The following is a 26,976-nucleotide window of genomic DNA, read 5'->3' on the forward strand; positions in this document are numbered from 1 at the left end:
CACACTGAATAAGTGGATCCTTTATGAAAATCTTTTTTAAAAGACATAAAACAAATAATTAACTTTCTAATACTGTTATACTCTATGAAAATCAATGAGAATGGTCTTGTTTATATAAGTGGACTTTTCAAGTAATTGAATCTTAACCCTCTTGAGTAAAAAGTATTTTAAAAATGATTTTAATGTTCTGTTGTAGAAATCTTTCTAAGCAATCATGAATTTCTTCCTTCTCACTTGCGAAAGGTATTGCTGTGACTCCTCTCTCCATGCTTTGAGCTCATCAAGTGTGTTGATGGTTGCATGGGACCCTCTCAGCGGTTACTATGTCGTTATCCCAGTAACAACAACCTGAACCCACCCCACTCCCTGCTTATCTGTGTACTTTCAGTATCTCTTTCCTTGCTGGGAACATTCTCCACTGGGTCTGGGATTACGTCCTCTACTAGCACATCTTCTCTTTAGTATAATCCTTTAAACTTATTACCTTGTTTTACATAAAATTTCTAGCTAAGGGCCTGAATCATTGCACAAGCTTTTGACAATTATTTGATTTTGTGTGTATGTGTGTGTGTGTTTTTCTCCTCCTAACTCATGGTTCAAAGCTGTATAAAAGAGGGTCAAATCTATCAGAGATCTGACCAACAGACAGAATGAGAGTGGATCAAGTCTCTATTCTCAGCAATGCTTAAAGTTTAAGGACTGAGGTACCAATAAAAAAACTTCATCAGCTAAATTCAAGAAAAATGCATTTGTTCCCCCAAAATGTTTTAAGTCTTGATAATGAGAAAGAACGCTTCTCATTTCTGAGCATATAATATATCAAATTTATATAGCATAGGTTAAAGCTGAAATCTCTCCCTCCTCATCCACCACAAGAACTTGGTAAGAATGTGAAGGTGCTTGATAAGCTCTCTCCCCTGTTCTTCCCTTTCTGCTCTCCTCTCTTCCTGTTCCTCCTTTTTTTCTCACCCTGGGTTGTCAGCAGTTCAAACTTCAGAATCTACGACAGTAAGGGCACCCCCCCGTGGAAGAGGAAGTGGAGACCCAGAGAGGGGAGGCCAGCCTTGAGGTCAGAGCTGGGACTTGTGCTCTGGGCCACCTACTCTGCTCTTGCCTGAGAAGCCTACGTCAACATGGCTCCCTCTCCATAGGCCCCGGCAGAGGTTTTCTCGGTGGGTACCAAAGACCTCTTTTCCACTTTGCCTCTCACTTCATATTTCCATACCCTTTCCCCTTCAGTCTGTGTCCTATTTCTAGACCTCTATTGCCTCCCCACAGCAACCCTGCCCAAACTTGGGGCTTCTCTGTCTCACACCCCTCCACACCTCTTCATATCATCCCCATCCTATGCTTTGTCAAGATAAATCAGTTTGAGTCCTAAGCTAGCTGTCACTCCGGAAAGGCAATCTAATAAATTAATCTCTCATAAGAAGTTAATGACTTATTAAGAGCTTAGGATATTAAGAGTTCATGACTTATATTTGTCTTCTACTGGAAGATATTCATCGATGCAAAGCCTTACCCCCACACAGTGGCTGTTAGGTGGAGGAATTTCAACTATAACCCATTTTGGAGAAGGGGGAGCTGATAGAAGAGCTGGGGGAGGGCTAATGTGATGCTCTGAAATTGTTAATGACGCACCATAGCCTACGTTCTAAGAGGGCAGGCCCTTCAGGCTTTACTTATTCTGGGCAGTCTTAGTCCTACTACTGACTGTTTCCTAATTTGATTTGTTGTTCCCCAGTCTTCTGGTTTTTCTATCTTCCTTAGTATAAAGATCTGATGTGGGCTGCCCTGGAGGGCTCTTTAGTATGTCAGAAGCTAGTCTACTACCAATTTTGACTGCTGAAATGTGCAGAACCCTTCCATAAACTGTGGGCATGGCTAGTCCTAAACTAAGCCAGAAAATCATCAAAGTTTGCTTGTATTTAGTTCATCCCCACCCGCTTACCTCTCTCTCACCCTTCTCCCCACTGTGCATTCCTAATTCTGTGCCCCACGAACCTTTGTCCTCTTTCCATTCTTCTCATCCTCAGCCTTGGTTCATTTACTGGGGCCTTTTCTTTCTGAACATATGTTTACACAGATGAAATCTGGTTAAAATAAAAGTCACAAGAATATCTTTGAAGAATAAAAAGGGCTAACTTGTCATAAGAGATAACATGAAACCCGAGGAACGTGATCAGGTGCAGAGAAGGGCGTTCTCAGGCAATCAGCTAGCTCCATCTCAATCTTAGGGGCAAAGTACAAAGCGAAGTGAGTCACAGGTCGGGGGATGTTCCTTACGTACCATGGAGTTTCTCAGGCCCTAATTGTGAGGATTCTAATTTTACGAATTTAGGGGGCAGCCCAGACTTTTACAAAAGCTTTTCAAGAGATGTTAGGGACGCCTGGGTGGCTCAGTGCCTGCCTTCGGCTCAGGTCGTGATCCCAGGGTTCTGGGATCTAGGCCTGCATCTGTCTCTTTGCTCAGTGGGGAGCCTGCTTCTCCTTCTGCTTGCTGCTCCCCCTGCTTATGCTCTGTCTCTGTCTCTTTCTTCCTCTGACAAATAAATAGATAAAATCTTAAAAAAAAAAAAAAAAGAGGTGCTGCTACTGGTGGTCTTTGGTCTTTCAAATGCACCTAGAGAAACTCTGGAGTAGGGGGTGACAGGTAGTTGGTTGGAAGTCTATGAGCTCTGCCCATCCTATGAAAGGCAGGAGGATGAATGCTTTATCCTTCAATCCTAGCAGATGTCACCTTCAGTCTCGGTAAATATGGCTCCAGCTGACTGGTCCTTAATTACCACCCCCTCCCTCCACTTCCTAACCGGAGGAGGTTATAATGGGATAGCTGGTCTACATTAGAGTGTTGGGCTTGTATCCTATTAACAATTCAACAGACAGGCAGATTTCTCCCTCAAAATTCTTTTCTTCAACTAATTTTTGGAGTCCTAAGTTTTCTTCATGCCACACAAATCATGAAACTGCTGAATTCTTCTCCATATACCAAGTAAAACAGGTGAGTAGAAAGGGGGGAGAGCCAGCAGAAAGGCAATTCTAAATCATCACTCTTTAATAAGACCCAAGGCCATATTCCATTCACTCATCAGAACTCTATAGCAGGTAACCCCTTTCGAGTTTTATTTATAGTACTATAAATTTATCTGAGGGAATGGCATGCTACTTAATTCATTTTATACAGTTTTGTGGGGGGATTTATTGCAGTGATTTATATAGAATTTACAGCCATAAGGAGTTAGACACATCATTTTGACCTTTTAAAATAGAGAAACCAACACCAGAAAGTAAGGGCTATAGTGGACACACCCTCCCCACAAAGACTCCTTTTCTGTCTTTTGGGAACTGCTCTTTCTATCAGGACCACCCTCAACTCTGAGTCTAGGTATGGCCAATCAGATCGTCCTACTGCTCCTGCCCAGTGATTGATCCAAGGGCAAGGACCTGACTAAGGCTGCCTTGAAGGATCTGGGAAGAAGCTCTTTTCCCCCTGGGGTTGCTAAATTGGGAAAATGGGCACCACCCTGCAGAATGCTTGTCTGAAGAGCAAAGTGAAGCAGAGGGATAGGAAAAGCTGAGAGAGGGAGAATGGACCAGGGTGAGATCATTTGAGCCCCAGGAACCAGCTGATTGGAATTTTGTTCTTTACTTCTAGTTGTATGAGTCAGTGAAGTCCCTTTCACTTTTTTTAAATTAACATACAATGTATTATTTGTTTCAGGGGTACAGATCTGTGGTTCATCAGCCTTACACAATACACAGCGCTCACCACCACACATACCCTCCCCAGTGTCCATCACCCAGCCACCACCCCATTACCCTCCCCTACAGCAGCCCTCAGCTTGTTTCCTGAATTAAGAGTCTCTTAGGGTTTGTCATCCCTTTCACTCTTAAACCAGCTTGAGTTGAGGATTTAAACTTGCAACTGATTAGTAACATGGACATGCCTGGTTCTGAAGCTTTAAGTACGATGTCTCCTGGTACTCAGGTCTCCTGCGTGGATCAGCCTCCATGCTCTGTGGAAGTAGGTCTTGAGTTTTATTTATTTATTTATTTATTTATTTATTTATTTATTTATTTATTTTAAAGATTTTTTATTTATTTATTTGACAGAGATAGAGACAGCCAGCGAGAGAGGGAACACAAGCAGGGGAGTGGGAGAGGAAGAAGCAGGCTCATAGCGGAAGAGCCTGATGTGGGGCTCGATCCCATAACGCCGGGATCACGCCCTGAGCCGAAGGCAGACGCTTAACCGCTGTGCCACCCAGGCGCCCCTGGTCTTGAGTTTTAGAACCCCTAAGCGTAGACTGCATTATCTGCCAAAAATACAGATTCCTAGGCCCATAAAGATTCAAATTTGGTGGGACTGGGTGGCAAAGGCCATAAACCTGCCTCCTTATCAAGCTTTCTCCTGAGTGAGAAAAGTCCTAAGAGTGGCTTACAAGGCTGTCACCTTCTGTTCCAGTCACACCATTTCCCTTGAGGTCTACAAACACACCAGGCTCGCCCTGGTCTTAGAGCTTTGTCTTGGCTGTTCCTTCTATGTGAAAAGCTCCTAACTCCAGCTAGATCTACTGCTACACCATTCCCTTTCATTACTGGCAGAAATGTCACTTTTGAGAAGTGACTTGTCTATTCCGATCTCCCTATTTAATACAGCAACACAACACCTGTCACCCCACCCATATCCTTTACCCTATTTTATATTTTCCCCCATAACTCTTTTTACCTTCCATAGTCTATATATACCCTTTATTTCTTGTTTATTTTCTATCCTCTTCCTCCTCCATTTCCCCTCCCCCGTGCTAGACTGCAAGCTTCAGGAAAGTGGGGATCTTTATTTTGTTCACTGACGTATCCTAAGTATCTTCAGCACACGGTAAGCAAGTAATAAATATTTTTTGAATGAAAGTGCTTTCAGTCCAAGGTGATTTCTGACTCTGAAAAAATGCCATCCTGCCCTGTGGATGTTAATTATTTTACTTTCTTAATACTTCTTAATCCAGATCACCAGATTTTCTTTTCCCTTGAAATGGAGAAGCAGTAAGAAAAGTAATGAAAAGAAAGTTCTTACCTCACTGCTGATGCTCCATATGGGTGCCCAAGCTGGGTCAGCTCTGTCTTATGCCCCACCCAGCATCACTTTCCTTAGAACCTCCTAGGGCTGAGTGCACAGTTTACCATTGCTGATTTTGTCTCTGGGAGTTTTCCGGGAAGAGGAGTTTTTCTGTTACTATATTGCACTTGCTTAGAAGCAACTGGACACGCATGTTGCTGCTTTAGCAGCTGGAGACAGGGATGCATTTACTTCAAGATAAGTGATTTTTCCCAAGCAGAAGGGATGGTAACTAGTCCTCTTTGGTGGTAGGATCAGGTCATCAAAACCGATGTATATTTGCTTTTTTAAAAAAATTATTTTAACTGCCCAATTAGCTGAATACCTTAATAGTCACATTATGCCACTTAATCAAGTCTTTTAAAGAGGCATTTAAGATTTCAACTAACATTCATTCTAGTGAAGCAAAATCTGCTTGCTATCCTTGCTCAGTTTCTGGGAGTTTGGGCAGCTGCTGTTGTGTGTGCTGAAGGGAAATTGGATTCTTAAAGAAACTGCTTAATCTTCTCTATTAAGCAATTAAATAAAATGGGCTCTGGGAGTATGTAGCAGGTGGGTTTGGAAGTGAAAAAGCATTTCAAAAATCATGTTTTGCGTTTCAAATGGATGTTTAAAAATGCAACGGCATACGTTTAAGAGAGAACGGTGATGGGAGGGTTTTTATTAAGTGCTTCAAGTTAAGTGAAGAAAGGCTGAAAATTCAAGAACTTATACAATGAAAGGAGAAGCCGCTTTAGTGGAAGTAGGCCTTGAATTTAAATGAGACCAATCTAAAAGGACACAGTGAAATTTATTCCAAATCATTCAGATTTTTCTCCTTTGAAAAAAATATCGATAAAAAAGGTATCGCCGCCTTATTTTGCAGAATCGTCCTTCACGGCAATGTCGCCTTTGCACGGGGACTTCAGAAATCCACTGATTATAGGTCGAAATGAGAAACAAACCAAACCAAAACCGAAACCAGCAGTGCAATTGTCGAAGTCATTAAGGGGGTTGTCCTCTCATTTAATGTATTCGATTTTAATGAAAAGGGAAAGAAATATTTGATACGTTCTGACATTCGGTCCCTTTCCGCGAAATCTGAAACTTGAGACGCAAAACATTCAGCAGTTGTCGGTGAAATACCTGCCTTAAAAGCAGAACCACAGTGAATGTCTTTGGCCCGGAATTCCAGAGACTAATTTCCACCCCTCCCACGGAGTCACCTGCTCAGGGGGAACCCCGGCCAGAAATCCGGGTCGCGCCAGGTCAAATCTTGCGCGTCTCTTGTTTACTCCGCCCAGGGCAGGGCGGCGGCACGGCCTGGGGGGTGGGGAGGCCTCCCGGGCCCGCGGTGCCCGGGGCACTGGGCTCCGCTCCGTTCAGCACAGCTGCTCAGGCGCCCGGGAGGGACGGCACGCGGTCCTCGCCGGGCGGGGGGACCACCTGGAGGAGGCGCTCCGGGCGCGCGCCCGGCCCTGCAGCCACTTGGTGCGGCCTCCGGGGAACCTCCCCCAAGGGTGCACACGAGTCCACAAACGCAGGGTAACGGCTGGAGGGAGCCCCGGTGTCCCCCGGGTGTCGCCGGGTCAGGGAGGAAGCCCAGGGCCCCGGTCCCCACTCGCCTGGGATTCCCCCGCCCCGGGGCCCCGCTCTCCCAGCGCGGGCTGCGATTTCACTAGCGTCTCTTCCTAGGCGAGGGAAGCGCGCGGGCTGGAGGCAGCCGCTAGCCCCGGGTCCCAGCGCGGCCCACCAGGAAACCGGCAGCTGTTCCCCGCGCCGCTGCCTGAGCCAATTTGAATACCCCCGCGAGGGCGGGCCGCGTGCCCGAAGCTGGGTGCGCCCAGGGCGCCCTAGTGAGTGACCCCAGGGAAGGCAATTGGGGCATTTCAAGAGCGTGAAAAGTTCGTGCTTCCGCAGGGGCACGGAAAGTGCTAGTAAAAAGCTTTGCAAAGCTTCAGAAATGCAGCCAGGAGCTGGTCTGATTTTTTTTTTTTTTTTTGACCCTAACATAACCATGAGTAGAGGCGGGGGCGAAGGAGAGCAAAGGGATCAGAGGTACACGGACAAAATCATAATAATACTAATTATTATATAATTCCGTTTGTCATCAGGAGAGGGAAGATTAGATTATACGGGGAAATGGGGAAGTTGGGCGGGGGGTGGGGTGGAGGTTTCCACGTCCCTAAAGGAAATTCTCAGGCTCCTAGAGACGCCCAAGTTTTTTTGCATGACAAGTAGAGACCAGCTTTCGGGGGAGTTCCCCCATCAGAGCGATCGGGAGCGCGGCCGCGGTCTTCCCGCCTGGAGCGGCCGCAACGGGGCCGGGCCCTGCCCTCCCGGCCGCCTCCCTCCCCCGCCGCCCTGCGCGCCGCACATCCCTCTCCTGCTCGCCGGCTCCAGACTGGTTTTTCTGGTTCAGCCTCCCTCCCTGGGACGCGCTGGGGGATCCGATGACGTCGCTGGCTGAGTCTCTCCCTCTTCCTCCCTCCCTCCGCCTCTCCCCCCGCCCGCCCTCGCCGCGCACTCCTCCTAGTAACTTCTGTTCGGGGAGGCGCTGCCAGGAATAACCCGGTGCGTCCACAGCCCGGGAGGGGAGGCGGCCGCTGCGGCTCCCGCACGCAGACTGCTTGCGGCCCGGGCCTCGCGCTCCCTCGCGAGCCCCGCGGCCCCTGCCCCGGGCCCATCTCCGTATAGTGTCAGAAAAATAAATAAAGGAAAGAGGAGCCTGGGCAGGCGGTCGGGATCTCTTCCCTCCCTCCGCGCCCGCCCTCCCTCTGTCCTTAAGGAAATGCTACCAGACACCCCCCACCAGACACGCTCAGCCTTGGCGAGGAGCGGCCGCCGCGGCAGCGAGAACAAGGGCACCAGGGGGGTTTCCTCCTCCTCCTCCTCCTCTCCCTCCTCTTCCTCCTTCTCCTCTCCGTCCTCCTCCTCCTCCTTCTCAGCGGTGACTTTCCAGGTGAGCGGCCGCCGCTGCTGCGAGGATCCCCCTTGCCCGCTCGGGCTCGGGCCGCCGCGTCGCGCCCTCCTCCCGCCCCTGTCACCCGGCGGCGGCCGGGAGCTGACAGCCGCCCGAGGGGCTCGCGGCCCGGAGGCGGGCAGCCGGCGGGAGGCGGGCTGGAGGTGAGAGGGTGGAGAGGAGGCGAGCGGGGCGCCGCCGAGTGCTGTCTGTCCCCGCCGGAGGAGGGTCTCCACAAAAACATCTTCGGGGACTGTGGCACAAGTCTTTGCCAAGTTGAGTCTTGGACCTTGAGGCTCTCTGGAGCCTGGAGCAACTTGGAGGGTCTGCTGGCTCGTTAACAATATTCCTACACGTCTGGACTTTGGGGTGCTGGGTGCAGCCTTGGGGTGCGTGGAGGGCGGACCGACCATTTGGGAGAGCAGAGCGGCGGGAATCTGGGTTCCTCGGCTCGGTAAGTGGCCTAGGCGCCGTGTTTTTCCTGCCTCCTTTAGCATTGGGAGCTTGTTTCACTTTATACCGAAATCGCCTCCGCGGGACTCGGTCGCCTCTCGCGGCGCGCGCTCCCGGCCCCTTCCCGGTTTCCCGAGGGTGAGGGTCGGAGGGGGCGGGGATGGGGGAGACCTCGCCAGGGGGGTCCGGCGCGTCGGGAAATGCGGGGAATACCCTGGCCGAGGATCTATGCAGATGAGGGGAGGCTGCTTTGCGTAATGTCCTGGGGGGAGGGGGCCGCGCGGGAGCGCTGGAGGCAGGAATGTGCCTGGTTACTAATGAGGGACGTGCACCGGCGCGCACCGCCGGCCACCGCTGCGGCTGCCGCGGCTGCCGGCCGCCCGTCGTCAGGTAGCGGGGGAGGGGGCCGCGGGCGCGCGGCGCGGGCCGGGGGCGGGCGGGCGGCGCGGGGGCCGGGCCGCCGGCCTGCGGCCGAGCGAGCGCGGCGAAGGCGCTAGCAGTTGGCATTTCAGTGACTCCTTTCTCCTCCCGAGCGAGGAAGGAAGGAAGGAAGGAGAGAAGGAAGGAAGCGAGGAAGGAGGGGACTGTCTCGATGGAAGGTTCAGGCGGAGGCGCCCTCGCCTTGCGGGTGCACCGGCCGCAGCGCGGCTCCCGGCGCGACGGGCCGGCCGGGGGCGCGTGGAGACGGGTGGGGGCGGTTTGCATGCGTGTTCGTCTGTGCGTCTGCCCGGGGACCGGGAAGGGACATGTGTGTTTGGGCTCTGCACTGTGGGGAGCTGGGTCTGCGCCTTTATGTCTGTTCCCTGAAGTGGGTGGAACGTTGGCCCGTTCCGGGAATGTTCCATGACGTGGTGCAGCCACAGGAAGGGGGTTAACGAGGGGCTCTCTGCCGCGGCGGCTCTATCAAAGCAGATGTGCTGCTGCTGCTCTCACCTCCCTTCACCCCTCCCCCCGCCTTTCCATTCTGTGCGTCTGGTGTTGGTAGGGGCGAGACAGGAAAACACTGCTCTGTGTGTGGGGGGGTGGGGGGGTGTGGGGTGGGGGTGGGGGTGATGTATGTGTGGTGTCTGTCGTATTTGGTGGGGGAGACTCCAGATCAGCTCTGCCACCCCAGCTGTTATCACAGATCGGTGCGCTTTATACGCATGTGCCTCTCGCGTTCTGTCCCTCTTACATAACACATCCAGTGCAGCAGAGGACACGAGAAAATGCGACCCCAACCCTCCAAGCCCAAATTGGGTGAGGGGATAGAAGGTCAGGAAGTGTCCCTTGGTGTTGTCCTTCAGGGACGTGGCTTCCAGTGGAAAAGGGGAGGAGGGGAAAGAGGGTTTTCTTCAAGTGGCTCCTCTCTGACTTGAAAGCATCTAACTGAAAAGGACTGCAGGAACTAGTGTTCTCTAATGGGAAAGCTTTTACAGGCTTCGCCGAGGGAAAGTGGGTATTTTAACCTCGGGAGTGCAGAGAAGACCGAGGGTCCTTAATAGACACTTAGAGGAGCCTAGCAATAATATGTGTGGGGTAGGGGTCAGTGGGGATGGCTTTGAGGGGGCCAGAGGAGTAACCTGATAATAGGTTTCGCGGGAGGCCTTAGGACACCTGTAATGGCTTAGAATTCTCACAGGAAGCAGTGTGTGCAACTGACATTGCAAAAGCCTTATTCTCTGCACAGTTTCTTAGGCCTAAAATGAACATAAAAAGGCTTGTTTCCGGTACTTTCATTATAATGGAAAATTTGAACCGATTGTTCTCCTTCCTTTTTTGCCATTTTAAAAATAACTCAATTTACCTCCAAATAAATATTGGTACTCTCTCCCACCCCCAAAGGCTAGACCTTGATAATTCACAAGAGAGCTGTGTTTTTCTAGCAGACTCAGAGCTCTAGTCAGGGCTATTGATTTTTCTCTTCAGTACAGTTGTTTCTTTTGTAGCGCATAATCAAGCCCAGAAATTACTTGAAATATTAATAAGATCCATTTTAATTAAATTTGCAATGATCTGTCCTCCTAGAAAAGGCCATTTAACTTTATTAGAAACATTTCCTCCAGTGATATAGTAATGTTTGGTGATATTTGTCCTTGAGCAAACCAAGTTATTTTAAATATTTGCATATATATGTACATAAATATATATTACATTTATCTTATGTAGATGACATATATATTAGTATTTGCAGATGTCTTGTGCTTTTCACCTTATGAAAGTGCCACAGCAAGATTTTAACCAAATAGATTGTATAATGAGTAGATTTGGTTTGATTTTTAAGATATAGGCCAAATGGTTTACCAGGACAGAAATCCCTTCTACGTGCTATCACTTTCATTATTAAGACAAAATTCCTGTGGAACACTAAGATCTCATGTTACCAGAGAGGAGAACTGTGCATTTTTATTTTGAGGTGAAAGGGATTTACCAGTATGAACTTAATGATAGTATGCTTCAAGTGTCATAATCCCTTTTGACCACTAGGTTTGAAATATGCAGTATCTTTCTTACGTACAGAAAAATGTTATATGACAATGGTGAATCTTTTGAAAATTGTCTGAGTTTCTTGCTTTGAACATAGGTCAGTTATAAAACAAAATTCATTTGTTGACATTTATATTTCTTGTGATGGTGGTTGTATTTTATGAGGTTGGCTTTTTTAGAGACTGTGTTTATGTAAGAGTGTTTATGATTAAATTGATGTGAAATTGATTTGGGGGCAATTTTGGGAGTGGTTGCATATTAATGATATTACAGATTTAAAATTTAACTGATTTTTAACTTGTTAGATCCCTGTGGAGGTCTTTGGGAAAATACCATTGAAGTAGAAAAAACATTTCTATATTTCTATAAAACATGGGATGTGAAAGTGAATTTACGATATGTGTATTATCACAGAATGAAATCATGTTATTTGACTGCATGGAAAGATTAGCCAGCGGAATCTTTTGATTGATTAGGCTCTTTTTTACATGAGATGTGTTTTCAAATGTTCTTGTTACTATGAAAACAAAACAGAGACAACATGTATGCAGGCGTTCCTTGTGGAATAATGGTACATGTGTCTGCTTGAGCATTTGGCACTTTGTCACTATTCAGAAAACCAGGTTGAATTTTTTTGTGCTGTTTCAATCTAAAATGAAGAATTTTTTAAAAAAGAATTTGCCTGTTTTGATTTTTAAAGCAGGGCTTACTTATTTCAACAGCAGCAATAACAAATAACAGTCTATTTGTGTTGGTGTTAGATTTTTTTAGTTACCAATAATTAGCTGAGGTTAAGCTGAACGCTTCAACATAGTACAAGTAGTTTTAAAGACCTATAGAAAATGTTATTTGGCATGAGTGAAAGGCGTACTCCATTAGGGTGTGGAATAATTTAATTCCTGATATAGTAACTATTATAAGGGAAAGGTGGTTAAAATCAACTGGATGGGTGTTGTGGGATCCAACAGGTTGCCACTCACCTAACTCTGTTAAAAAACAAACACTGTTTTCAGATTTGGGTTCCTAGTCAGCCTCAGCAGGACTCTATATTGGTCTATGCAACAATCCTGTAGGTGGAGAAATGGTTCATAATTCAAACCTGCACCTAAAAATCCCAATGCTATGTTTCTAGTTAATGAATTTATATATGCACTCATCATGAATTCATATTTTGGCTAAAACATGGTATGTAAAGATTGCAACTTTTTAAGTGATGTTATAAAAAAGGAACAGAGGAAGTTTACCATCTCAACTCAGTGGACTTTTGGCTTTATAAGGAACTTCACACTGTCAGCGTGTATGGATTTGCTGTAACCACATAGGCAGAGCCTTCATTCATCTCGAGTAAAACTTCAGTGAATGTTCCAGTGAGGCTTCTCAATGCTTGAAGCTGTGGATGAACACAGAAGAGTGAGAGAAAATGGGAAATCTTTATGAAAATGAGATTGTGCTTGTTTGAAGGAAATTGTACAAGTGAAATAATTTTCTATTGGTTCTTGGTATTTGATCACAATAAAAGAAAAGCATTGCTTTCCATATGCTATTTATGGCAATGCTAACAAAAAGGAAGTTGTAAATCAGTATTTGTATCTGTGAGATGGCTCTAAGTAATTTGGAAAAATATTTGAGCTCTTTATCTGTGATTGTGACACAGCCAGTCTTCAAGTACAAGAGGATAACATAGCCTACTTGGTCTGTGCAATCTTTGGCTTCTCTGATGTGGACCATGGCTACTAGCATTAAGTTAGACATAGGGCTATACTGTTTCAAGACTGAATTTAGAATAGAATCAGAACTGTTTGATAATTTGTGTCACTATTTTTCTGAGCCACATATGTGCTAATCTTAACATATATTATCTGTCATTTGAGGTATTAATTATGGCATTTGATATATTCTACAAGTGTCCATAACTTTGGATTTCCTATCAGCTTAAAATTTGGAGTCTAACTGGGTAGACATATTTGAAGACAGTGCTTTGGAGAGAAGAGATGAAAATGTTTGTATGCCTGAAGACAGTTCTGGCAGAGAGCACGTGGGGTTTGACCTACCACTTCCGGGTCAAGAGGTGATTGGAGGTGAGGTCAGGAAGTACTCTGGGCCAGGCAGCATTTTTGACTTGTCATTCACATATAATCTTAGCCATTTCTTCAGAGTACTATGACAAGTGACTCAGTCATCATTTATCAATACAACTTATTCATCCATTCATTCAACAAGTATTTACTATGGATCAGGCCTTGTGCTAGACACCAAGGATAGAATGATGATTCAGACCAGAGAAAGAGCCTCTAATCTAGTGCAGTTGACAGATATGGGGCATGAGGTGAACCAATATAAGTAAAGCCACATTGTGAGTGCTATGAAAGAAACATGAAGGGGTGTACAATAAGGGGTGTATCACCCCTGTCTGAGGAGGTGATATCTGAGCTGTAACTGAAGCATAAATTATGGTCAAGTGAAAGCGAGCCAGTGGGACTAGAGGGCATATAACAAGAGAGGAGGGGCAAGGTTCGGTCAGACCATGTGGTGAGGACCACATGAATGATGATCTAACCTGGTATGAATGGGCACTGTCCTTGGAAAATCAGGACATATGATGAGTCTACTATCGGCTATGTTAGAGGTTGATGGTTGGAGAGGGAGTGTTGGGGGGGCAGGGCCTAGAAGTTGGAGGAGGCTTGCCTGTAGCAGGAATCTCTTTCACAGTACTTTGACATCAGTGGTACTTAACCCTTGGAGGTTTGTTATGATTCCATGCACTGACTTCAGTTTGAGGGGTTTCGCTGGAGATTAGCTGTTGTTTTTTGCAGATAATTTTTTTAAATAATAAATAATTTAAACTAAAAAATACTTATTTGAGGCTCAAATTAACTGAGTTGGTCAACATCATAGATTCAATTAATGAATAACTGCCAATTCCGAAGTCTTTACAAGGTCGCTGTCTGAAGAACCAATTAATCTTTAGAGCCCTGCACGAGCTGGATCTATATGTTTCTAAACAGCGAGTGAAGCCTTCAGTACCCTAGGTAATTTCTCTGCATGACTGCAAATACCGGGACCTTTGGAAAAATGTAGGTCTTATTTTTTACTTTCCGAATGATTAAGGGTCAGTGTAACACAAAAGAGTAGGAAAAAAAAAGAGTAGAAAATAACATTTCTTTGTATAATCTTGGACTCATACTCCATTTTGTCAACTATTATCATTTAATTAATTTGCTCCCTGTTTTAAAATTTATATAATGTAGAAAATTCAATTTAGGCAGCAAAAAGAGTCAGTATATGTGGAAGTCTCAAGCTTGGGGTCTGGAGTCAGACTGGGGAGGGCGGGGGGGGTCAGAATGAATAATTGAAAGATAAGAGGAGGGTGATTGATTCCTGGCTTAGGAACTTCTACAATGTAGAGAAGAGAAGGCATATGGTTTGTTACCAGTGGAAGTAGAAGATAAATGGAGGGTTTTGTTTTGTTTTGTTTCTAAACTGGAAAGATTAGAGGGTCTTTATGGGAAGAAGTGAGTTTTGACTCGTGGCCTTGAAGGTTGAAGTGAATTTCAGTAAAGCCTCCTGAGAGGGAAGGGTGGGGCACAGTGAATTTGATCTGGGGTGGTGAGTCATAGTTCTGCCAAGGGAGAAGAGGAGTATGGTGAACCTGGAAAGGTCCTTGTCTCCAGATCACATGGGGCGTGAAGCCCTCCTGAGAAAGCTGGACGTCACTTAAGGTTTTGAGCAGAGGAGAGATGCTATAATGGGTGTGTATTCAGAAAGAGTATAAAAATTATGGGCTGGACATCTTGGTGGCAAGGAGGCCATTAAATTGGTATAATGCCCCAAAAGGAAGTAATGAAGGTTGACACTACTGCATGACAGTATGAATTGTTTGATCTTGTGCATAGACATTTTAATAATAAATAACAAAAATGATTTAAATATTTTGATAAACATGGCCAAATTCGTCTGGCAGCTTGTGAGTTAGAGCTACACCTTAAGAACAGAGTACTACGTTATTTTTTCAGCTACTCTAAAACTTTTTACTCTGAACAGTATTCATAAATATTAATAGTGAAAGTTGACCATCAAACACTAACTTATAAAAATGGTCATACTTAAAATTATAAGGCATTTATGTTTTCAGGTGTAAATATTTAAGGAACGGATAGATGATTCATTTTGTGGTTCATTAGAATACTGCTTTCTCAGTGATACCCGGTTGTACCTAAATCATGACAATACTGGACAGATAGTGTAGTGCAGTGTATTTGAAAGGCAGTGCTTTTCTGACAAAGATTTATTTGGTGGTTTCATTTTCTCTGAAAAGGAAAGCAGGAGAGCAGCGAAGCTCTTCTTATTTGCATTGTTGCAGATTCACTCGATCTCAGAAGGCCAACAAAAAGGTGGGACTTTTGAAACTAGGCAGTGGGAAAATATAGACACACCCTTATTTTATGTGCTTGGGGATCTGTAGGCATGCATATGTGTATAGGCATGCATGTGCGCGCACACACACATGTATACTAATCTTAGAAAATCATATGTATTCAGTAAGAAAGAAAATTTTGATACTTAAAACATAAGCATGAATTCTCATCCTGATAGTTGCAGAAAGACTTTCTTTTAAAATGGAGATTGGGTCTAATTCCATATAAAGAAGATTATAGGAAAGGTAATTTAAATTGTAAGTAGCTTTGTTCAATAAGTGCTAGATTCATTTGCAACAGTGTTTTATTTCTTTTGGAAGCCAGACAACTAGTTTAATAGTGTACATATGAAACACTAATTTGGCTTGTTAATTGGATGCAATTAAACTGAGGTTATTTTATACTGCTTAATTGTCTGAAAATTACATGTGTTGCCATGCCTGTGTAATGTGAGGCAAAAACTGGGGTATAGTGGAAGCGGAGGTGGAGGGACGTAAGGTCTAGTAGTGTCTTTGCAATTAGCTTTCTGTAAAAACTTGGAAGCAAGTCGTTTAAACTCTCTGGACTTCATTTGGAAATGAAAGGATTGGAACAGATGGGCTTCTAAAGCCTCTTCCAACTCATATTCTATCAGTTTATAAATTCTACTTTGTAGTTATAGAGAATGCAGTGTCATTAGATTCTGTAATTACGGTATTACAAGGATGAACTAAACACTTTTATAAAATCAGCACAGTGCCAATTTAGCAAATCCGTTAGAAGGAAGGGTATTTAGGCTGAAAGAGCACTTACCCTGTGCCAGGCCGCATACCAGGCTCTCCCCGGTGATAACCGTCAGAAGATTTGGTATTACTACCTTCACAGTTACACTTAAGGAGATCGAGACTCAGAAAGGTTAACTGGTTTTTGCAGGGGCACTCTGATAGTCAATAGTGAAGCAGGATTTGAACTCAGGGCTATTTGGCTCCAAAAACATTTGGTCGTTTCATCATTTCATGCAGCAGCATAAGCAACTGTTAAACATCGAAATTACTGCAGAGATTAAAAAATTAAATTGCCAACCATGTTGCTCACTGTTAAACACTGTGCTACAGTGTTTAACCCTAGCAGTTTCGGCGTATCCACCAGTGGGATACACACTATGTGAAGGAGATAGCCTAGGGGCTAAGAGCTTGGATTTAAAGTCAGACAGAACAGGGTAAATTCCAGCTCTACCACCAGCTCCGGGGAATTTCTGAAGGTCACTTAACCTCCCAGAGGTTACAAAATGAGGATGATAGTATCTGTTTAAGGGTCATTGTGAAATTTTTATGAGAATGTGTGTACCTGTCTCACTGAGCGCATAGTAAACATTAAATACCTGGTAGCTATGATTATGATGAAGAAGGGATTAGACCCAAAGGGAAAAACAACAACAACAACAACAACAACACAGGAGAACTGAAATTGTTGTGACAGTAAAATATCACTTACACGTTTTCAAATGGTCTGTTAAACTCCTGATTGAAATGGTTTTAAGAAACGATGTCAGAATGCCCATGTATTTTAACCCTTGACAAGTGGAAATATCAATTCTAGTTTGGGGTATTTCTCATGTAGCTCAGCCTGTACTAAACTGGTGAAGTGAACAAAAGTCTCTGGTTCTTCGTGGATCATCCTTCTGGAGTTTTTTGGTCTAAAAATAGCCCTTGGGGCCTGAATTACCCAACTTGAACTTCCCCGTAAATCGCCAAGAGCTGGAGAACCAGTGTTTACTCCTGGGGCCTTGGGCTTGCTAAGGAGGCGAATTGGAGTTGTTCCTGGGGTTGCTGACTTTTAAACAAACATCTATTAATTCAACAGAGATTTATTAAGCACCTACCTGCCCTGGGAAAGGTGCTATTCTAGACACTGGGGATTCGTCAGTGAATAAAATAGTTTAAAAAAATTCCCTGTCCTCATAGTGTTTACATTCCAGTGGACTACTTTAGAAACTGTTTTGGGGGACGCCTGGGTAGCGCAGTCCTTAAGCGTTTGCCTTCCCGGCGCTATGGGATGGAGCCCCACATCAGGCTCCTCTGCTATGAGCCTGCTTCTTCCTCTCCCACTCCCCCTGCTTGTGTTCCCTCTCTCGCTGGCTGTCTCTATGTCAAATAAATAAATAAAATCTAAAAGAAAAAAGAAAGAAACTGTTTTGGGCAAATTTAGTTCATTCTACTACTTTCCAGGGTTTTTAGAAATCTCTACTTTCATATTGTGTCTCTCAGTCCAAATAACAGTTAATGAAGTATTGCAAGACTTACCTAAGTCACTAATGAAAAAAAGCCCATTTATTAGACCCATATCTGTATCTTTATTTTTTAGAGTAACATAGGTTTTGAAGAGGTACTATTTTTGCATAACCAAATATTATAGTGCTTTTTTTTTTTTAAATTCCTTTTTATGGTTTAGCATGATGGCCTTTCCTAACCTAAAGAATCAAGTTCTGGCTATTTTTTCATGAGGAAGAGAATAAAATGGTTTTTAAATGACACATTGTATTGTAAAATGTGTTTATAAGCTTGTTAAGGTGGAGATATTACCACAACTTCTATTTCGCATATATATTTTTCATCTTATTTAAATGAATTTTTCATTTTTTTACCAGTAATTTTTGTGATCAAATTTCTAGTGAATTAGGGTGGTTTATACTTTCACAAAAATGTGGTAAACACAGTGCATCGTAGACAGTAGGCAGGCAGTAGGTATGTGGTGAATGTTGAAAGTCATAATTCTCAAGAAACTTGTACTTCGGACACGTGGGTGCCTCAGCCTGTTATGCATCTGCCTTCGGCTCAGGTCATGATCCTGGGGTCCTGGGATTGAGTCCCATGTAGGGCTTGCTGCTCAGCCGGAAGTCTGCTTTTCCCTCTGCCTGCTGCTCCCCCTGCCTGTGAGCTCTCTCTCTCTTTCTCTGTGTCAAATAAATAAATAAACAATCTTAAAAAAAAAAAAAAAAAGAAACTTGTATTTGAAGTTATAAGAAAAGACATTGGACTTGCTGTAAGATGGCAGGAGGGGTCATCAGAACCAAATGATGGATGAAGTCTTGGCTAGTCTTTTTTTTTTTTTTTTTAAGATTTTATTTATTTATTTGTCTGAGAGAGAGCACAAGCAGGGGGAGCAGCAGGCAGAGGGAGAAGCAGACTCCCCCCAGTGAGCAAGGAGCCCGATGTGTTAGTCGATCCCAGGACCTTGGGATCATGACCTGAGCCGAATAACCTAGCCACCCAGGCCCCTCTCTCTCTCTCTCTCTCTTTTTAAAGTCCTGGCCAGTCTTTGCTCCAAGTGTTTCTTCAGCTTTGCAAGAAGTCCTTTGGGAAACAGCTGTCTCACGTATACACCCAGCACTCACACTTCTTACAGCCTCAGTCAGGGTCTCCCTGAGCTCTGCAACTTCCCATTCGATTTTATAGCAACGGCCCAGGTAGAGCCAGTGTGAGGTAATTTTTTCCAATAGTTGGACTGGGAAGTTTATAGTTGACTGGGATTCTTCCTTACAAGATAGTTTTCCCTGGCCATATTTTGTTTAGGGTGCTCTGAAAGGAATGCGGTGTGAAGGTAGTTACCGCCTACAGGTGTGGGGCTTCCAGAAACGTTGTTTCTTGGTAGGCCCGCTTGGGTAAATTTGGCATAAAGAGAGAATGCATTCCTTTACTCCATTACAGATCCTTGCCCTTGGAAGCAAAGAAAAATGCAGGAGGGAAGGCTGGGGGTGAATCTTGTCCTCTTATTTGAAGTGATGAAATCTGTCTTTGCAGCCCAGCAGGGCCCCGTGGACAGTCCTGATGGCTGGCCCCAGCACTTATGGACAAGTCATGGGAAGTTCAGCTTCTAATTATCCATAGAATAATTATCAAACTTTATTTTCTTTCTTCTCCTGATGCTTACATTTTGAATAATCCGCGTTTCTCTAAGCAAGGGAAAAACCCAGGGTTATAAACATTCAATTTATTTTCATGTTACTCAATTTATTTGTCATGTGTCAAAGTTTATGTTTGGAGAAATACAAGCTTTTTGGGTAAAACGAGGATTTTGAACATCTTTGTGCCCTTGTTGTCAAGATGTGCTCATTAGAGCCTACTCCCGGGCCACAGAGGACACCCAAAGGGCTGCTAGTAAACCCTGACCCCACTAGTTCATTGCTGGCCTCATTATTGATTTTCAAAATGATTCAGGCGAAGTGGCTGTACTTCTGCTGTATTTCATTGTTTCTTCATCTGTAAAAAATGAAGCATTGTTTATAGCACTGCCCTACCTCCTGGGAGCAAAGCAGGGTAACACAAGAGAATTGGAGTGGCTATTTTTAGGATGTGAAGCAACACTAAGTTTTGAGAATAATTCAGTTGAAAAAAAATCTGATACACAGCAATACATTTGTGACAAGGGTTAGTAGAGTGTTCTTGAGATAATTGACTGCTATTGATGCAATTTATTATAGGCATATGTAATTGTTTTCAGAAAGATAATGGTTAGCAGCCCCACAGCTTGTTGTAATATCCCCCGCTGCATTTAAACTTTGCGTAGGTCACTAATGCACAAGTGTAACAAAATTTCAAGATAGTTATACCCATATTCAAGCAGAAGAAAAGGAATCCAAAGACATTTGTTTTTGAATTCATAATCTGTTTACTTGTTCCAATGGCCTCAGTAATATTCGTGATGAACTTGGTGCCCAAATTTAATCAAGTGTAGCTTTTAAAAGTGGGCCAAGTGGCTGAGAATATTCAAAATAATAAATAAATTTTTATTTATAAAAATTTTAAAATAAATCACCTGACAGTATAGAATATAACAAATAATTGGACATTAGTGTGGAGATTAGATTTTTTTAATGGACAGACTCCAAATACGTTCAGTCATCAGTGGATTTTGGCCATCTTTCGAGAGAGTTTACTAATGTCGAATCTAATGATGTCTGAAAGTAGTTACGATGGGTATCAATAGCTGATCTGGAAAAAGTTCACATTTTAGCTAATCCCAGGGATTTATAGTGTGAGGAAATTGTCCTGCTAATTTGTCTTTCTTTTCTTATATTCTTATGGGTTATGTAGGATGGGAAGAACGAGAAGCAAACAGAAGGCACTTGGAAATTAATAACAGAATGGCCTGGCTTTGAAGCCAGTTGTGGCTATATCAACCCTCCTCATAGCTGTAAAAGCAAACAGTGTCTAACAGTATATCTAGCATGTCTCCTTGACACCAACAGGTTTTGGTTTAAATTTCTTAGGAAATTTGGCAGTGTGCTGCACACTAGTGTAAATCAAAGTACTGTTTTCATGTCTGACATGTTAAGTAGTACTAAGAACATGAGGCAGGGAGAAGGGAGCAGTGCAGTAATGGAATTCCAGGGGTCTTTGGAGTATGCAGGTGCCTTACTTCCTTACTCAGTGTAAGCTTTCCCAGAGGCACGTTCCCCCAGGCAGGTCCCATCTAGTTTTGAGCAGGTGGCATCTTTCGTATCAGTTAAGCATCTAGTGAGAAGTTTTCCTTCTTCCTGTCCCTCTGATACACTATGTAGTTCTGCAAGTGACACCTTATTTAGGGCATCTCTTGAAGTGTCTGATTTAAATTATGATGATTGATTTGCATGGGTGTGGGATCTGATGTATTGATTTGTCAAATGATGACAGGGCACTTTGCAACGTAAGTCTTTTCATAGGATGTTAGGATTGGATAAAACCATTGGAGGCATCATTGCATCCCCAGCTGAGCAAGGAGAGATCACTCAGGACAAGTCGCCAAGGACTGCCTGCATGCAGCCTCTACTTCAACACCTCTTCTTTGCTTGGGGAGGCAGGTTCCACTCTGGGACACTGCAGGTCATCAGCACTTTGGCCCTCTGTAGCTATCGGAGTTTCCTCATTGACCTGCAGGACATTCCTGCAATTATTTAAAGATAGCGATCATGTTCATCTTAAGTATTCTTTCCTCCAGGCTCAATATTCCTAGTTCCTTCAACTAGACCTCTTATTATGTCGTTTTCATTTTTATTTTATTAATTTCTTTAGGGGTCAAGCTGTTCACATCTGAAATGTACGCTAGGTTATTGTTTGGTAAGAATCCACAAAAGTAAATTGCTTATCGCCAGTTACTCTTCAGGATATAGCCTCTTATCAACCGGGTAGAAGCATTTTACAGGAAAGGCCTGAACATGCGTGCTGAGACTTTTACAGCGGGAACAGAGTTGGGATGGATAATAATGTAACACAAATCCGTTTTCAGAAATAAAGTTATTGAGATTCTCTTATGTGTGAGATGTATGGGAATATGAAATACAGTAGAGGTAGAAATGGAATACAAAATATAAAGAGGAGTGTTTCGCTATTCTTATCGTCAAAACTTTTATAATCTACTGTACTGAGCAAAAGAGCTCTGCAAAGGAAGCTATAATTACAAGAAGCAGGTGAAGTACCACGGGAGAGGCATATGGGAAGTATTAAGGTGGAAAATCATCTCTGGCTGAGGCGTTCTGGGAATGTTTCATGGGAGAATGGGATGCTTTAGATAGGCCTTGACTCTGATAGGCATCAATGGGGGAGAGCATCAGGCGTATTCTCAGAGAAGCATCTGACTTGAGGGCAGCATGAAATGCATATTAAGTGAGTGTTGGTGAAAAAGTTAGAATGCTCGAGATACCTTGTGTAAGGACTTGTATTCCAGCTTAAAGAGTTTGTACTTAATATGATAAGTAATGGTGGACATAACATACTGCAACACATCAAGAGTTTGGCCCCTGATTTTGGCAGTTTCATCACTTCACAAACACAGTTAAATGAAATCAGACAGATAAAAGATATGTAAAAATGTTTATACAGAAAATTCTGTTTCATCTGCATTTTTGCATGAGACGTACTGGTTTTGAATTAGCATATCATTATTATTTTCTTTGTCCTAGAAGCCCAGCAATCTTTAGGATAATGGCTTTAATCATAAAGGTAAAGTAAGTATATTGCCGGTGGACATTTTGTTATATTCACACCTGTGCCGGTTATTCATACCTTTTCTACTTCCTACTCTTTGGCGGCATAAATGACATGGCACACTGATGCTAAGTTCAGCTCAGATGGTTGCCATTTTAGTATGAAGTAAATTAATCTTTTCTTCAATTTATATTTTCTGTTAATAAAAAATGGAGATATAGAATGTTGGGAAGCACTTCTATGCAGGTGTATGACTCGTAAGACTGTCCTGTGTAGTACCTGGTAGGATGCAATGAGTTTTGTTGCATCTTAATAACAACTTAGAAACATTTTTTACTTTAGCTCTGGACTGCCTTTAGTGTCTATGAGAAAATGCTTTCTTAATTTGCCTACACAGAATTGCTTATTAATCCACGTAATGAATGGTAAAGGCGGCGATGGGCACCTATTTCACAGAACTAGGGGACCTATACACAGAAGTGATATGCTAGACAATATTAGACAGGAGTAACATAATTATATGTTACTAAAACAAAAGTTACCATTTCCTGAGTGGGCACTTTGATTTTGGAGCTCTTCTTTTAACCACTGTGGAAAGTAACTCATTTTAGATTTAGCTCCGGTCACACTGTTAGTCTCTGGAGAAGTACACAGGACCCTGTGAAGGACTAGGCGAGAATACAGAAATACTGTAGTGTAATAGAGTAATTTATGCAGTTCATTAAATTTTAATTACACTTGAACGCATGTGGGAACACTGATGTTTCAATAACACTTGACTATAGGCCATCTGAGCTCTTACTATTATTTAGACTTTATCGAGGGCCTATTCTGAAATATTAAATATAGACGGTGGCTGAAAAAGGAGGTATGCTCTTAAACACTGAAGTGCTGTGTAACATATCTCCATTTGAAGAACGTACTGACTTTTACCTAGAGCCTGAAAAGTCAGGTGATGAGGTCTCATCTTGTTATCATCTGGGAGAGGAAAAGAAGTCCTTGAACCACCTGTAGGTCCTGGTACTTTCTTAGTGACAAGTGCTGTCTTTTGTGAAGTTGTCCAGCCTTGAGGGCATTAAGGCACTAATAATTTGCACGGACGATCACTTAATGAAGAGAAGGTTGTAACTTTTGGGGCAGTTTGTAAGGAAAAAAAAATAATTGGGCTTGGAAATACTGAAGTAGAAAAAGATCTTATTGGAACCAAAGATTGTGGAGCATGTAGTCAGATAGCTTTATCACAAAGGGTTTATTCCCTCCTGTGTGTGAGTGTGTGTGTGTGTGTGTGTGTGTAATATAGTTCTCTCCTCATTTCTGTACCTTCCCCTTCCTGTTCTCAATGAGCTGTAATCTTCGTTTGACTCTGCTTCACATACTTAAGCCGGGCTCCGCTTTGGGAAAGTACTGGCTCTCGAGGAACAATGCAGCCCTACAGTGTGTAATGGAAAAAGGACGTGGAGCTGAGAAAGAAAAGCGTCCTGATGATTTTGTTATTGCACTTCTTGGGAGCCAGTTTTCTGGAAAAACAACAAACAATTGGTGAATGCTTATTTGAGAAGAATCATCCTCAATATTGGATATTGTGAGAGAAGAATAAAACCCTAGTATGCCCCGAATATTTTTGGAGGTGCCAGTTTGTGTGACAAGTCAGCGTCTCCCAGTCTCGTGTCAAGGACTATTCACAGTCTAAGAAAATGTGGAGGCTCTTGTGGTAGAGAACTGGGAATCTCAGAAACACGAGACCCAAATAAGTCCCGTAGCAATTCGCAGTTACTCTCAAATGGTAACTATGGGTCTAAATGAGACTAACCCTGAATTAAATAGTTTTATTTAAGTTTTTAAAAGAATGGACTTGGAAAAGTTCAAGTCTTGATTCTTTATTGAATGAAATGATAATATGTTTTGTGAGGTTGGAATTGTGCAGTCTTAGAATGTACTTTAAAGCACAAAATTGGAGCATTTTCTTTCTAAAGAGAAAGTATAAGATACGTTATCCTTATAAAACATCCTTTTGTCCTTACAGTTCCCTGATATAAAAGAGATGCATTTGAAAATAGCAGAACCTGAAGAATTCACAGTTTATTATTATGGTTTATATTTTCAATTATTTTTTCAATTGTGTATTTTTCATGATTTATTTAATGCTAACATACAGGCCTTTTTTATCCTCAGTCTCTACTAAATTTATGGTAAGACTGATTTCATTTAGTCTGTAATTAGTATTATAAAACAGGATAATTTTTAGTCATTCCTTCTTTGTTCTTTCCAAGTGCCATCATCAGCAATTAAGGAGGAACTAGAGAGCATGAACTTCGAATAAAATCTTCGGTGAGCTTAGAGTGTATTTGGGCAGTAACTTGCAGCTTTTGGAGTGTTAATTATATACTATGGACAGGTGATTTAAAGGAATAAGTAAAAGTGTGTTCTAATCGAAACCATGAGCATCACTGCAGAGATTTAGTGGCTAAAAAAATGATTGATTTGAGGGGAAAAAAAAGGCAAGTGAAAAATATTGGTGTGAGATCACCCAGGAGACAGACAACCACTGTGATATGTTCTAGGGCTGGACACATTGGAACCACTTTTACAAATCAAGAATCTTTTGGTACAGTTTGGGAAGTTCAGGGAAGTTGTTTAAAAGTTACTGTATTCAAACTAAGTAAATAGTTGGGGGCGATTATTTCATAGCCCCACCCAGCATTCAAGCGCAGAGACACTGGCTACCTAGCTAGCCTAGAGCTGCCTATGGAGGACAGAAAGGGCGGTTTTAGTTTGGAGTTAGGAGTATGGGAATGGGAAGGGTTTGTGGTTCTTTTTCAACAAGGTTGAAAAGAGCCCGTCTGAGTTCCACACATTTCTCCTAGTCCTGTGTTCTTTGAGCCTACTTCTTGATAAAATGGGGATAGGATTATATGGGAAATAAATGGTAAACTCTAATAAGCTATGCAAGCTTAAGATCTTAGGTGTAAAGTATTTAATTGTGTTGTTGAAATGTTTGGAAAAATGAGACAATAGAAGAAGTACGAGGGGCTTTGGATCGCTGTAAGTGGCAGCCAAGGTAACCTTTAATATTAGGTAGAACATGACTGGGTAGAACAACTAACATTTATCAATTTGTAAAGTCTTTCAGGTATTTTAAAAATATATTTTAAAAAATTCAGTAAACTTTTAAAAATGTAACTTCTTTATCAAGGTGGGGTAGACCTGGATGATGAACTTCGTGAGAGCATAAAGCATAGACTTTGTAATGCTTAAGATTCATTTCCTGGTGAATCCATAGGTTACAATGCAGTGCACATTTTAAATATCATGACACTTAGCCTAAATATATTTTTAAAAAATAGAGTTCATTTTTTAGAGCAGTTTTAGGTTCACAGAAAATTTGAGTGCAACAGAGATTTCCCAGATCACCCTGCATTCTGCACCATACCCTCAGCTATGCAGTCTCCCCCACTATAAAAATTTTACACCAGAGTGGTCCAGTTGTTACAACTGTTGAATCTATGTGGACACATCATTATCACCCAAAGCCATAGTTTACACTTGGTAAAGCCCTAAGTATTTTAACTCCATGTCCTGATGTGAAACATGGCTTAGTTCAAATATTCAAGATGTTGGCACAATGTAACTGTTGTTAACATTGATTCACTGTGAGAAGATGCCTTATGGTCTTACTTTTAAACTTTATTAACTGTAAACCACTGTTTCTCTAGAATTACACATGCTTATAATCTGGTTTATGTTTTCAAACTAGATGGAAGGCTAGAAATTTAGGATAAAAGAAACGTTAAAAATCACCATTATTTTTACTGAATGGGTAATTTACATTTTAAAACATGCTGGCCATAAGTTTTGTGTGCTGTTAAAGCGGAGAAGTACAAGATTGAAAGCTTTGTAAGAGACTCTGATTTTTTTTTTTATATTAGACAGTTGAGATATAACAAACTAAGGACCTGATAAATAAAAGGACTTCATATGTTGTGTAGTGGGTGTTTTAATAATGAAAACATATAGAATATGCTTTTTAGAAACGTCTCAACAGTCTTGCCTCCTTTGGCCTCACTGGAGCTATGCAGTATAGAAATGTTCTCTTTCCTCTTTTCTGACAGTTACTTAAGGAATCTTCAATTAAGAGATAGAAAAAGGAGAAAACATAGCAACAGCACTGAAATCATCTTCACTTTTGATTATTTAAAAATAACCCTAGTGGAAAAAAAAAGAGTCACCTTTGGGGAAATTACGTTAAAAATTAAGCTAAGAAATCTGTGCAAGGAAAGTGCTTTCTCTAACCACCTGGAAACACACGTCTTTCCGCGCAGTCTGGGAAATGAACGGGGGCGGGGCGGAGGCCAGCCCGCGGTGACCTGCGCGCAGCCCTGGACTTGCCCGGCTCGGTGTGGTCCGGGAGGAAAAGCGACTCCCCCACTGCGAAGGCGGGCGCTGCTCTCCGTGGCTCCGCCGCGTCCCTGCCCCTGCGCCGGGCAGGGCGGGCACCCCGCTCAGGGAGCCCTTCCAGGACAGGGGAGCCCCGGCGGCCCTGCCCTCCCCCGCCGCGCCTGGCCCGCCCTGGAAGGGGCTGAACTTTGGCCCCCGGTCCGCTGACACCCGAGGGAGTGTGAATGCAATGACGTCTCCGCTCGGTTC

General features: G+C 43.1%; 2 protein-coding genes across 8 annotated transcripts in view; one reads left to right on the forward strand and one right to left on the reverse strand.

The window, feature by feature from the left end:
- Positions 1 to 7,612: 7,612 nt before the first annotated feature.
- Positions 7,613 to 26,976, forward strand: part of HIVEP2 (HIVEP zinc finger 2) — a 193,942-nt gene continuing 174,578 nt past the window's right edge. For 2 of the 7 annotated variants that reach the window (XM_044386380.3, XM_026504919.4), the window contains exon 1: positions 7,658 to 8,511. The gene's annotated coding sequence lies outside the window, so the exon portion shown is untranslated. Of the gene's footprint in view, positions 8,512 to 8,767; positions 8,901 to 26,976 lie in introns of those variants that run through there. The other 5 variants (XM_057311006.1, XM_057311002.1, XM_057311003.1 and 2 more) reach the window with 5 other exon arrangements.
- Positions 8,139 to 9,215, reverse strand: LOC130543512 (basic proline-rich protein-like). The gene has a single exon (XM_057310866.1). It carries the CDS (start codon positions 9,213 to 9,215, stop codon positions 8,139 to 8,141), a length of 1,077 nt encoding a protein of 358 aa, XP_057166849.1.

The sequence above is a fragment of the Ursus arctos genome, unplaced genomic scaffold, assembly GCF_023065955.2.
Source record: "Ursus arctos isolate Adak ecotype North America unplaced genomic scaffold, UrsArc2.0 scaffold_13, whole genome shotgun sequence".
Classification (NCBI taxonomy): Eukaryota; Metazoa; Chordata; class Mammalia; order Carnivora; family Ursidae; genus Ursus; species Ursus arctos.